Source organism: Candida albicans, chromosome 4 (assembly GCF_000182965.3).
Source record: "Candida albicans SC5314 chromosome 4, complete sequence".
Lineage (NCBI taxonomy): Eukaryota > Fungi > Ascomycota > Pichiomycetes > Serinales > Debaryomycetaceae > Candida > Candida albicans.
In genome coordinates this window covers 998,203-1,011,469 of record NC_032092.1, presented here as the reverse complement: position 1 = coordinate 1,011,469, position 13,267 = coordinate 998,203, and the positions used below count along the sequence as shown (strand labels likewise).

Here is a 13,267-nt window from a genome sequence, read left to right as displayed (position 1 = left end):
TAAATTAATTAATAAAAGACTCTGGTTGCAAAAATATTTCAGATCTATACAAAATACCAGACACTAAACACGCAACAGGTCGGAACAGAAAGAAATTATGTGTGAGTTATCGTTCTACCACCAAACTACCTTATCGTCTAATATTTTATTATTCTATTACTACAAAAGTCATTGGCTATCCTGTACTATAGGTTGGTATGTTGAACATACAGTTTACTACTGATTATAAGTCCAAAACTACATGGTGTTCTCATCTCAAATGAGCAGATGCGTTTTTGTATAAACTTTGCCAAATGTAAGCTTCACTCAACATCAACTCGACATCCTTCTCTGTCCAACTACTTGTAGGAGGATTCTGAAGAAAAAGTATAATCTCCTGGAAATCCTTTTCCTTCAATTCACTACTGAATTTAATCAAGAAAGCAGCACAAACATAAGTATGAAACGTATTAAATCCCAACGGAGTTTCACTAAGATAAGTGTCCCACATTCTAATAATGAGTTGCATCGGTAACTCACGCATTAACAAACAATTCATCCATCTGAACGAAAACTGAATAAACTCAATACCTTCTCGCTCAAAATGATTCAATAGCTCCACATCAATTTTGGAAATCAAGTTTTTCAATTCATTAACTTGTCTTATAATACCAGGTTGTTGGTGAATGTAGTTATCTGTTATATTCTCTAACAACCTTGACAAACACCAGTACGTATCTGCCTCGATAATAGACGTGACTCTCGCAGAGAGCCATTCAGTATTAAAATTCTCCAAACTGTATTGCATCAATTGGGGATCGTTGAGCAACTTCTGCTCTTCTGGGTCTTCCTCATCAGTGCCAGCCATGTATCCAGGAATAAACAAATCCTTGTCCTCGACTTCACCTTGTTTCTTTCTTTGTAGCTGCCAAATGTAATTATTCAAGAATATCTGATAAAATGGGGTAGACAAATCGTTTATCCCTTGGACATACCCACTGGCTGGATGTCGCACTGCCCACAAATATAATATTTTGCGTAGTGATACTTGAGTTGCCGGATAAGAATAAAGCTTTATTGTTGGGTTTGTTCGTTTCACATCTATTTTTATTTGGTGGTACAATTGCTTATCTCGGTTAACATTGGATAAAGACACATTTGAATTGTTGTCTGGCGGATCCTCATGAAACTCTATTGTAACACTACCCAATCCATCCAAGTACTCCTGTCGTTTCCTTTTCAAAGTGGAGCTTTGGCGAGACTTATTTGTAGGAAGATATCCAAGTAGCAATAGCCAAGACAATGCTCGCAACTCATTTGGTATCCCATTCCATGCTAGCTTTCTCAAATCCTGCAAGTTTATAATGGTGTCAGACGCAAGGATCTTCCTGAACTTGGCATATTTGCTATTGAGCTGGTTAAGCTTGCTTATCTCTGCTTTGGCCTCTAAATCTATATCATCCATGGACTCCTTGTGTTGGCTTTTCTCTGGCACTTGCAGCGGAAGTTGAACTGTCAAATCGGGGTACAAAGAATCTAACATCGGTGGCGGGTTAGGCTTGACGACGACTTCATCAAGTCCTGCGTCCCAGTCATCGTCCAAATCAGCATAACGTGTATTTGAATGGGACCTGCGATGCTGACTCTTGGGTGAATGATGTCTGCCAATGTGTCCAAGAGAAACTGTCCTGTTCCCACTTGATGCCGGTCGAGGTTGAAAAATTGATCCTGAGTTTAAATTGCCGGAAGATCTGTTGTTCTTGCTATAACTAAGACTCCCATATATATTACTGTTTACTTCTTCGTATGAATCTCTATGGGAATCGACACTCGAAGAAGATCCTGTTAACGATAAATTCCTTAAAAACGAAGATAGATTTCTTCCTTTTCCTCCTTGCTCGCCAAAGATAAACTCGTTTTTGGATCCATTGTACACTTGAGACATCTCCTGTTTCTTCTTACCCATAATGTAGATGGTTTGTTAAGGGGTTGATGTCGAAAACACAAATAAGAATAAGCAAAAAAAAAAAATGAAGGTAGAGTGTTAGTCGTTTAAAAGTGAATCAATTTGCCAACAAACGCTCTTTCTTTTTTTTGTTGGTGTTGTTGTTGTTTTGCTCGTTCATTATTCGCAATCATACAACGAACTCCACATTACGACTGTCATTTCCTTATGGGAAAAAAAATCTTTAACTTTATTAATATGAAGTTTGCTACAGTAATGACATTTCATGCAACTTTTCGCCAACCATATTTCTATTCCAAAAAAAAAATAAACAAATACAATATAACGGTCTACTTAAGGTATTTATTGAGAGGTGATTTCACCTTTAACAGCGATGGAACCTTGTTTTAATTCTCTTCCTGACAAATGTAAAACACCGTTTTGAGTGATGTTAACAATAACCTCTAAATTGGCGTTTGGTTTCAAATCTTTCAAGGATAATTCAGCTAATTTGTCACCACATTCGTAGACAACTTCTCTTTTAATTTCTGGTTCTTCTTCTTCTGAGTCTTCGTCTTCCGAATCTTCAACTGGTTCAGCTTCAATGACAGTTTCTTTCACTGTTCTCTTACCTTCGTATAACTCGACAATAACTGATGTAGAGTCGCCGTTGGTTACTTCAATGGATTTTTTGATTGGGTAAGCTGTTTCAGCAACCAAAATAGGTTGGAAATTGCCATCGGCGTCTTTAATACCAATTGGCTTGGACAAATGTTGAGTGTTTACCACAATTGGTTGTAAGGATTCTTTTATTTCAGACTCGTCAAATGATTCAACTAAAGAAGCTTGCAAGGCGGCACCAAGAGCAACTAATTCAGATGGGTTCAAAGCTTTCGAGTCCAAGGATGGGGCTATTATGTTAGTTGTCTCTGGGAACAAGAAGGAAATGTTGCTGGCTAATTTAGGGGTATGGGCAGCACCACCTACTAATAACACCTCATCAATATCCAATGGGTCCAAGTCAGCTTTGGCGATGACTTTTTCGACAAAAGCAGTCATTTTGCTTAATGGGTCTCTAGCGGTCAATTCGTATCTTAATCTATTAATACTGGTATGGAAATCAAAGCCATCGGCTAACGACTCAATGGAGCAGGTAGATGTTTGAACATTCGACAATGTCTTCTTGACAACAATAGATTCGGCCTTCAATTTAGCTAATGATCTGGCATTGTTTCTTGGGTTGGCCTTGTACTTCTTTTCAAACTCTTTAGCAAAATATTCAGATAATGCGGCATCCAAATTGTCACCACCTAAGCCGTATTCATGGGCAGTAGCCAAGATTGTTAACACACCACCTCTAACAGCAATGACTGCACCATCGGTTCTAATACCACCAAAATCAGCAACGACATAAATTTTATCTTGTGATAATCTATCTTCATCATTAGACAAATGGGCCAATAATGCGGCAGATGGCTCATTAATCAATTGCAAAACCTTTAATCCGGCATCTTCTGCAATTCTGGCAATCTCTTGTCTTTGCACTTCAGTGAAATCTGTTGGCACAGTTAACACCACACCTTCAATGTTTTTACCAATAAAGTCTTCAGCTGCCAACTTCAATTGTTTGAAATGTCTCTTTGCAACTTCATGGACAGTCAAAATTTCGGTTTTACCATCATTGGTAATCTCATAGCTGATTTCTCCATTTATTTCCTTTGGCTTGGCTCCGGTGGTGGTGTTTGGATTGATTTCACTGAATTTTTTCCCAATGTAATCCCTAAAATTGACGATAGTGTTTTCTGGGTTTCTAATTAATCTAGCTTCTGCTTGAGATCCGTGATACTCATCGGCACCAATGTACGATAATGCGGATGGGATTGAACGATCACCATCTGGGTTAGCAATAACATCTACTTTCCCATCTGCAGAAGCAACTGCAATTGAAGAAGAAGTGTTACCAAAAGTAATACCAATAACTGACATGTCTAATTAAATATATGGTTGGTGTATTAAATAAGCTACAGAAGTTGCTGAAAAAATTAAACAAAAAAAAATTTTTTTACTCTGATGAGAACAAGACAATTTTGAGAAAAAATCGATTTCTGTGATAAAAGGGAGAGAGCCATAGTCGTGTATTTTGGTCATGGTTTTGCAGCAACAATCCCTGTGAAATATAGGAAAGATAATCAAACTCATATTATGTATGAATATTGGTTTAGAGGTGGGTGTTTTTATTGATAGAGAAAAATATTTTACTATTTAACAAGATCATGCTTGTAGTATACTTTCGCTATAATGTTTGACTGTCGGATCTGTGGTGTCAATCTTCCTGGTGTGGTCGGCATTTACAAGCTTTGATAATTATAGAAAATCCAGCAAAAAGCAAAGTGAGGATGTGCTACTGGCTAATTATTTGAATGTTTGTAGAAATATTTTTCCTATTTAAACTTGAATTGATGAGTGAAAATTTTGGGAAATAAAAATTACCAAAATATGACAAAAAACAGGTACTCAATGAAATTGCTAAATTTTGAGTTCGTTTTATTAACTCAGAGAAGTCTAGCAAGCTATTCAAATAGTTTTCAAGTTATTTATTTGGATTAATTGAAATTATTCTGTCATTTCAATGAAGCCAAAATTCGGATAGTAATATGATCTTAACGACAAGAAAAAGCCGGTAATTTCTCGATCAAAAAATTGGTCCTATAGTGTAGTTGGTTATCACCCAAGGTTTTGACTTCAAAGCCTCCTTGTAACTCCGGTTCGAATCCGGATAGGACCTCTTTTCTTACGGTCCTATAGTGTAGTTGGTTATCACCCAAGGTTTTGATTTAAGCAAAACTTCCTTGTAACTCCGGTTCGAATCCGGATAGGACCTAATTTTTTATTTTATTTTTTGCACATTTTAAATCAGTGCTATAGGAATGTAATTGCTATACCATGTCATAAGAAGGAAACTCCAAAGGCTATCATTTTCCGTATGTACCAGTTGTTGTAGTGTGCATGTCTGTTTTTTATATTTTATTTTTTTATTCTTTATTTTTTTTTTGTCAAAGTCCAATAAAAACTTCAAGACACCCACCAACCTATACGAATTGTGTTACCATGAAGATTACACGTTCGCAGCGTACCAAACATATCCGACTAACATTGATTTCGTTAGTTATTATTCTGATTTTTGTGTTAGTGTATACCCTTAGCAAGTCGGCTGCTGTATCCACCTATTCCGATGTGTCAAAAATGATAACTGACTTTGGCCAGAAGTACAACCCAGACACCGAAAAGAATGACCATTCCTCAAGTGTTCTGAAAGCTAACTCTCAGAATGTGAAAGACACTAAAGGGAATGACAGCAAACACGAAGTTCTGGGTAATCTGCAAAGTGATTCAACTGGACAAGTAACTTCCCAGAATCCGGGGAATTATTTGGGAGAAATTGAACAAATGTCTCCAGAAGAACTCGAAAGAGCCAAAACAATAATGGAAGAACCAAAAGAAGGTGAAGAAACAACAACCAAGCTTGGTGTGCCTGACCCTAACAACTCCAAATTTTCTCCTGTGACAAAGAACAAGCCAGAACTACCTCAAATACCCCTAGTTGGTACAAAAGACAAATTAAAACGGTTCAAATTTAGAATATACTCCCATAACGTGAAGAATGGTGGTTACCACAGTCTAGTTCCAGGAGAGCAACAGTGGTCAGATAGACTAATTCCATTGGTTGCATCCATTAAGTTTAATACATTCCCTGACAACTCAATTGTCACATTACAAGAAGTTTACAAATTTCAGATGTTGGATATCTTGAAAGAGCTTAATCGACACGAACCTGGTAAATGGGATTATTACGGTAAGGGAAGAATCGATGGGGAAGAGATGGGAGAGTTTGTCCCAATAATTTGGCAACCTACTGAGTGGGAGTTAATGTATAGTGACACAATGTGGCTCAATGATAAGGACCCAAGGACATCATTTGAGGGGTGGGACGCTGTTTATGCCAGAATTGTTTCATATGTCACCTTGAGACATAAAGCAACCGATAATTATATCAACGTCTTCAATACGCATTTTGACCATATAGGACAGGAAGCACAAGTTGGATCAGCAAAACTAATCATAGACACAATGAAGGAGTTGAATCTGTGGCCAAGTTTCCTAAGCGGAGACCTAAACATAGAGCCCAATCTGGACCCTTACAAAGTGTTGAATAATTACTTGCTGAATACAGCAAACTTAGCTACACCTTTCAACAAGTTTGGACACTTCAAGAGCACAGTCACAGGATTTGAAGGAGAAGTGTTGTTAGATGGTGGTCAAAATATAGATTATATTTTTGCACCTAAGTATACTCTAAAAATGGATAGCGATGAAAACACCAAAGGAGCCGGAGAACTAACTACAGACATCAGTCTAAAGCTATATCAATTGGGCATGCTACATTCAAAATTTAATGGTAAATACATAAGTGACCATCGGCCATTGGTTGCTGATTTCATTATGAACTGAATATGAAGCTGTTCGTGAGTTGCTACATTGCTGCTTCTTAATTGTTATCTAATATAGATAAGTACTCGTAGCTAATTGAAATAGTACTTTTGTAATACATAAGTGACACAGCTAATTCATAAATGATATAAGCAATTTCGTCAACTAAACTGGTTGCTAGAAACTCAAGAGTCTGGACTGTATTCTAGCTTGACTCGATCTAAGATTACCACTGACTGATGTGCAAACTACATTGACAAAGCAATAGCTTTTATAAAGTATTTTTGAGATTAAACTGCTAGCATATTGATCAAAAATAAATAATCCAGAATTTTAACTCCAAAAGAGCTTAACCCAACAAGTAAAAAAAAAATTGGTAATTCTTAAAAGCTGGCATTCTTGCAAGCCATCTGCAGATACATTGGTTCAAAGAATCTTCTTAAAGACCAATTTATCACCATTATCAACAATGAGATCGGAAAAATAAGATAAAAAAATTCACAATTTCCACCAAATCTATTTTAGTGTCACAAAATCAACCAAAAAAAAGAACGATTAATTGGTAAACAGAATCAAAAAAAAAAGGGGGGAGGATAGGCGGGCGAGACGCAGTAACCACGATTTCCACTTGGCACTACTGTGCTTTGCTGACCAACTAGTCAGGGAAAAAGAAAAAAAAGAAACAACAGAAAAACAAATTGATTCGACCACAACAAATACAAATAAATATAAAACAAATTAACCAACGGAGATTTCATAACCAGACACAACCAATATCAGGACATCACTCAGTTATTGTGACTCAAATGTCAACACACATTATTATTACCTAGTTTAAAGCCATTGTAACATTTTCCAAGAAATATTATCTACAACATTCGCCACATGGAACGCATAAAGCACAAGACGAGACTACCTACAGCAAATGTGAATAAAAGTTTGCCTGAGACACCACAGCCTCCTTCCAAGCCAGCGCCACCCAATGGTATGCCAAGATCTCAACCTCAAGTTTTTACTACTTCAACAGTTGGATCAAGCACTGTGCGACATCAGTTTCCAAAAACCAATACTCCACCAACTGCTGTAATGCAGCCACTAATAACAGAAGATGACATGCAAGCATACTATAGTCGGTTGATCAACTATGAGTTCAGAAACTTGCAACTAGACTCCGAAGTAAAATCGAAATCATTATTTGATCTAATAGATTATTGTGAATTGCAGTACGAAACGGCGAATGTCCAACTTCAAACGGGAGCAACAGACCCTAATGCCACATTGAAGGGAATCAAAACTTACATAAAAGGTTATCTTGTTTTTAATTATTTTATAAACAGTTTTATCATGGTGCATTTCAAAGGCTTTGATACGTTTATTGAAAGCAACGAGCAAGATTTTATAATATATTTGAATATTTTTGCATTCTATAACTCGAACGAGTATTTTCAAAATGGAAATTACTCTATTCAGTCGGAAGATTTGCGGGAATATGTCAAGAAGTATCTCGTGGACAAAAACCTATTAAGCTTCAACATCGAGGAATTGTACTCTTGGCTCAACGAATATATCACGTATTTGAAAGAAAAAGACAAATCGACAGAAGAACAAGCTTCCGTATCCTCATCAAGCTCATCATTCTCGTTTGTTGAAGAAGTGTACGCTATGCCAGATCTTCGCCAATCGACACATTCTAGAAATTCATCCATAACCTCAGAAAATGAGTTTAAGCAGAAATATCCCTCTATCAAAAGAGTTGATTCGCCTCCTTCAGAATTTATATCGAAACAGATACCACCGCCAATACCGACACAGTTGCCACCTAGTTTGCTTGAATCAATAACAGACTTGAAATCTGTGTCTCCAAATGCATCTCCACCTTCGCCTACACCAACACCCCCGAGTCCTCCTCCACATCGTGTTTCCACATCAGAATATCCCATTTCAAGTGACACGTTCGTAACAAAAGAAAGAAATAGAACCTCTTATCCTGTCCAAGACAATATTTTAGGTGCAGCTGTTCCCTCTGAGGAACAAGCTTATTTCCAACCAAAGTCTTATAGCAGACCCAAGAATGAAGTTCCAGATGGTTATCTTCGACCAACAGACTACACAAAAACTCGAATGTACCATAAATCAAATAATCTAGTCTCTTCCAACGGTAATATGAATGGTTATGATCCGAGGCTTGCACAAGGTCATCAGATCGACTCACCAATAGTTCAAGGCAGTAATGTACATTTTCCACCACCACCACCACAACAACAACCTATTTATCACCAACCAGTACAACCAATACCGTACCAACCAAACATGCAGCTAGCGCAACCAATCCACCAACCGTATTCTTATTACCAACAACCAAATCAACCGATCTATCATGCTCGAAATACTCAACCCCAAATGTACCAACCACCAGCACATTATAACAATACACATTCCCACGTGCCTGCACATGTTGTACAACAGCAAGAACAAATAAAGCACCAGAAAAATTCGATATTGAAGGAATACTTCATTTGTGGGCTAAGGAATTTTGGTTCCTCATGCTACATCAACTCCACCATTCAGTTGTTGTTTGGCGTTTACCCTTTTAAATCCATTTTCAACCACGGATATCAGAAGTATGTGAAGGACCCTAAGTATTTGAAAATACTTGCCAAACCTAATAGCCACACAAAAGAATCTGTGCTATTAAGTGAAGCTATATCTGGACTCTTGAGGACTTTCCAACAGAACGGTGGTGTGTCGGTTTCCCCCACCAAGTTTATTCGAGTGACTTCATTATTAAAGCCAGATTTCAATATTCCACATGAGCAACAAGACGCACAAGAGTTTTTGCTATTTGTTTTGGATAGACTACATGAGGAATTGGCAGATAAACGACAAGACAACTATGACCCGGAGTTGTCTGTCCAGAAATGGAGGATAAATATCAACATGGAGAATAAGGACAAGTACATGGAGTGGTGCAAATCATTACATGAACACGAAGGTAGCTCGCCAATCATGGATTTGTTCCAGGGTCACTTGCAGAACAAATTGAAATGCAACAAATGTGGGTATGAATCAGTTAGCTATTCTCCGTTCAGTATTTTATCATTACCTATACCAAACAATTACAAAAATGAAGTCAACTTAAGCGATTGCTTACGATATTATATCCAAGATGAAGTGTTATCAGGAGAGAATGCATGGCACTGTCCTAAATGTAACGGCGAGGTCCAGACATTAGAAAACCACCCAGTTTTTGAAAATAAACGATCAGGTATTTTCAGGCTAGGCGGGAAGAAAAAACACACCAAGAGCCAACAGACGCAAAACAACAGTACAAATACCATCTCCACCAAGAGTATCAACTTTGTTAAGTTACCAACAATCTTATTCATTCATTTGTCCCGATTTTCCATGTACAATTTAACAGATAAATTAGATACAATGATTAAATACCCTTTGTTATTAAAATTCAACAACCAGGGCCACGAGATCGTTTATAAATTAACAGGTATGATCAACCATTTTGGTAATTTGAAGAGTGGGCACTATACTTCTTTAGTTAACAAGTCCACGGTTCATGAAAAGTTGCAGAACTCAGATAATTTGAAACGCCCATGTTGGTGTTTATTTGACGATGAACATGTTCGTTCAAATTTGGCACATGGAGCTTTAAATCATCCACACGATGAATTGGTGTCTAGAGATGTTTATGTTTTGTGTTATGAAAGAATAGATGTATAGATAGATAAAAACAAGAATCATTTTACAAAAGAGATAATTTTAGAAATAAAACAAAGGAAACTAATAAATACAATTTAGACAATAATATATACACACGCATGTTACTCGCTCTCATTCTCATCAAAAGCATTTACTAGTTTTTTGGTTGTAGCAGTCTTTTTCTTTTTGAGGGTAAGCTTTACTGGCGCAGAAGTAGGGACTAGCTGTTCTAAAGTTTTTGACTTTTCTGCATCTTTGTCTTTCTCCATTTCTTGGCCCCTTTTAATCTGCCTTTGCAATAGTTTGTCATCATTCATTTCATCATTGTCTTCCAACGAGTTGCCGCCACTTTTGATCTGATAGGCATTCAATGTCTGCGTGCGGTCGATCAATTTAATTTCTAAATTAAACCCTTCCTCTTCTTCATTACTCTCATCATTAGTTTGCACTTTCACAATCCCATTTTTACCCAAGTGTTTTATAAATGAAGTTAGACTTCTCCATCTGGTGGAATTCATATGGATATGATCTCGCTCGCGGATATATTCTTGGTAGAACTTATTGGCATTGATAAATTTAGTTCCATGGTTGATTCGGAGCAACTTGATAAACTTATCTTGGAATTTTGTAGAGTAGGTTTCTATTAGTTTGGAGCTATCACCAGATTCATGTATTTCGGAAACCTTCTTTATGTGCAGCGGTGAAGATAGATGGTTTTTAAACCCATTGGAATCTCGACACTGTTTAGAACACAATTGGCAATAGAACTTCAATTTTTGTAATCCTGCCGCTCGTAGCTTTTTAGATTGATATTTTGCTGTTCCAAACTCTGCCTTTGCCATGATAGTGAGACTATTGGTATAACGGGATAAATCAAAAGAGAAAGAAAACAATTTGTATTCTTTCTGTTTCTTACTTTCTTCAGAAGTATTTATATATGTGTTCTCTTATTCTTCCATTTCAACTTCTGAATTTGATGGATCTCGGAATTTTTGAAAACTTTAGTCCTAATAAAAAAAGTCGTGCAATACTCAACAAATATGAAAGCACAACAATAATTCTATTCATATTTAGCATCAAAAACGTTGACCTCTCAAACTGAATGTACAAGGACTTGGTTCTCATTATTGAACTCATTAAAGTTTTTATTGGGTCAGGCAGGGGTTACCTATTTCTTTGGTTGATGGTCTTGACAGTAACTTTGATTTGAATTAATTTACATACCTATCTGACCTATTTATTTAGGCAAAATAGCGCGAACAGCCATTAAGAGATGCCAATAAAATAACTAAGAATCACAAACCCTGGTGCTAAATTGCTTCCCTTTATAATCAACAAAAAACGTGTATCGATGTTACGGAGTCAATTACCATGTATTCAAAAGCGAACATTATTTCAAAAGTACAGTAATCCTCCAAGGTTGTCTTATGTTGCGAATAAAAGTTACATCAGTTTGATTTGGAATAATCTCATTCCACAACCATTGAAGTTAACATGTTTAGTGGCATCAGGCATAGTTACATTTGTGAACGTGCACCCACGGTATTACATCACTCTAGGTCCACCTGTTGGATTGCTAGGATTCTTTGGCTATCAAAAATACCGACATTGGCAGTATCATAAAGCAGTTAGCAAATTGGACGTAACGAAATGGCAAGATAATGAAATAATCAGAATTGCAAAATATGACGAGAAGTCTCTTGACAATGTAATAATGGGAATAGATAATCAGTATGATTCACTCAGAAGACAGATTATTCAACTACTGGAGCAACGAATAATCGAATATATACTGGAGCATGGCGTTGAAGACGAGATAACCAGATCATTTATATCCGACGATAATCAATTCAATGTCCATTTGCCCGAATTGGAGATCGAGAGTTGGGTTACCACAAACGTGAAGCTTGAAAAGAACAATGACACAGTCTCTGAGTTTATAATGCTATCGGTCCCCTATTATGATTCAAAAAATGTACACACTAGAAAACGATTGGGTGTCGTGCTGATTTATTTACTACAAATCCCTCAACAAGAATATTCAAGTTTTATTGATTATAAGATTGGCATTGAAGTCACTCGTTTGAGATGGATCAACCCACAATCATTATTTTTCACAAAGCTTGAAAGTAAAGCATTAATGCAAAGTGACATATACAAATCTCTCAACAAAGAAAATCAGAATTAGCGTATTCCGACTAGGAATGCAAGCTCAAAAATTACTAACACAAACAATGAAACATGTTGGCATACTGATAATTCAAGGGGTGTTTTACTTGGTATCTGCGTTTTCCCTATGCTTTTGGAAGCTTCAATTTTTTGAGTCTGTCGACAGATGGTTTTCACATTTTATAATATTGAGCACAAGATATTTACAACGTATGAGAACACTGCCAATCTATTTGTCTAGAGATAGTGGTTGGCATTGTTTGAGATCCAACAAAAGGAAAGGATTGAGAGGTACCCAAAACACCGTGAATGATTTGATTAAATTTCAAACCTTTTGTTTTGCAAAAGTTTTTTGCAAAACTAATATATCAGAATATATTTCTACTATAGTAACGTCTTGATTGTAGATCCTCTACAAAATGACTTTTGACTGAAATTAAATCTATCCAAATTCGAATTTAATGAAGTTAGTAATATCAACGTCATTTCGTCATGGGAGAAAGATAAATAAAACTTTTGTAGGATTAAGCCCTAAAATTTGAAGCTGTTCTAGCAAAGCAGCTATTTCTTTGTTGTAGACTTCGAAGTTTGGATTACAATACTTGCACAACATCCAGATAATGTATACTATTCTACAATCCAAATATAGCGAAAATCCTCTAGAACACCTATTTCTGCTAATTTAAAATCCATATGCTGCAGTACTTGATTCCTAAATGAGAGTTGTTAGTATTCTCATCATTTCAGAACCGCTTATTGGTCTAGGTCGTAGTTGCAACATGACAAGTACAGTCTGTTTGCTCTCATAAGACAACACCGACTTCGTAAATCTATCTGACTCGATAGTAAGTTTACAATAATTGTAATCATTCTACGAACTATTCTAAAACCAAGTCAACCACTTGCGAGAAATCAAGTGGTACCAAAATTATCAGAATTACCTCACGGTGAGTTAGACAGCGTTTTGCAACA

General features: G+C 36.6%; 7 protein-coding genes and 2 non-coding genes across 9 annotated transcripts; 6 read left to right on the top strand and 3 right to left on the bottom strand. All coding sequences in view use genetic code 12, as the record gives it.

Moving 5' to 3' along the window:
- Positions 1-250: 250 nt before the first annotated feature.
- Positions 251-1,945, bottom strand: GYP1 (Gyp1p; the record flags this gene model as incomplete). The annotated part of the gene is made up of 1 exon (XM_712123.2): positions 251-1,945. The coding sequence occupies one exon, from the start codon at positions 1,943-1,945 to the stop codon at positions 251-253; it is 1,695 nt and encodes a 564-aa protein (XP_717216.1).
- Positions 1,946-2,287: 342 nt separating this feature from the next.
- On the bottom strand, positions 2,288-3,910 carry SSZ1 (Ssz1p; the record flags this gene model as incomplete). Its single annotated transcript, XM_712124.1, has 1 exon — positions 2,288-3,910. One exon carries the CDS (start codon positions 3,908-3,910, stop codon positions 2,288-2,290), a length of 1,623 nt encoding a protein of 540 aa, XP_717217.1.
- Positions 3,911-4,626: 716 nt separating this feature from the next.
- tQ(UUG)4 lies at positions 4,627-4,709 on the top strand. The gene is given in 2 exon segments: positions 4,627-4,664; positions 4,675-4,709. It is a non-coding gene; the product is annotated as a tRNA-Gln (tRNA).
- Positions 4,710-4,719: 10 nt separating this feature from the next.
- Positions 4,720-4,805, top strand: tQ(UUG)5. Its single transcript is given in 2 exon segments — positions 4,720-4,757; positions 4,771-4,805. It is a non-coding gene; the product is annotated as a tRNA-Gln (tRNA).
- Positions 4,806-4,930: 125 nt separating this feature from the next.
- CAALFM_C404670CA (uncharacterized protein) lies at positions 4,931-6,433 on the top strand (the record flags this gene model as incomplete). The annotated part of the gene is made up of 1 exon (XM_712125.2): positions 4,931-6,433. One exon carries the CDS (start codon positions 4,931-4,933, stop codon positions 6,431-6,433), a length of 1,503 nt encoding a protein of 500 aa, XP_717218.2.
- Positions 6,434-7,297: 864 nt separating this feature from the next.
- Positions 7,298-10,147, top strand: CAALFM_C404660CA (ubiquitin-specific protease; the record flags this gene model as incomplete). Its single annotated transcript, XM_712127.1, has 1 exon — positions 7,298-10,147. The coding sequence occupies one exon, from the start codon at positions 7,298-7,300 to the stop codon at positions 10,145-10,147; it is 2,850 nt and encodes a 949-aa protein (XP_717220.1).
- Positions 10,148-10,248: 101 nt separating this feature from the next.
- Positions 10,249-10,968, bottom strand: CAALFM_C404650WA (uncharacterized protein; the record flags this gene model as incomplete). The annotated part of the gene is made up of 1 exon (XM_712129.2): positions 10,249-10,968. The coding sequence occupies one exon, from the start codon at positions 10,966-10,968 to the stop codon at positions 10,249-10,251; it is 720 nt and encodes a 239-aa protein (XP_717222.2).
- Positions 10,969-11,477: 509 nt separating this feature from the next.
- Positions 11,478-12,314, top strand: GOA1 (Goa1p; the record flags this gene model as incomplete). Its single annotated transcript, XM_712130.1, has 1 exon — positions 11,478-12,314. The coding sequence occupies one exon, from the start codon at positions 11,478-11,480 to the stop codon at positions 12,312-12,314; it is 837 nt and encodes a 278-aa protein (XP_717223.1).
- Positions 12,315-12,330: 16 nt separating this feature from the next.
- On the top strand, positions 12,331-12,696 carry CAALFM_C404630CA (uncharacterized protein; the record flags this gene model as incomplete). Its single annotated transcript, XM_712131.1, has 1 exon — positions 12,331-12,696. One exon carries the CDS (start codon positions 12,331-12,333, stop codon positions 12,694-12,696), a length of 366 nt encoding a protein of 121 aa, XP_717224.1.
- Positions 12,697-13,267: the final 571 nt, after the last annotated feature.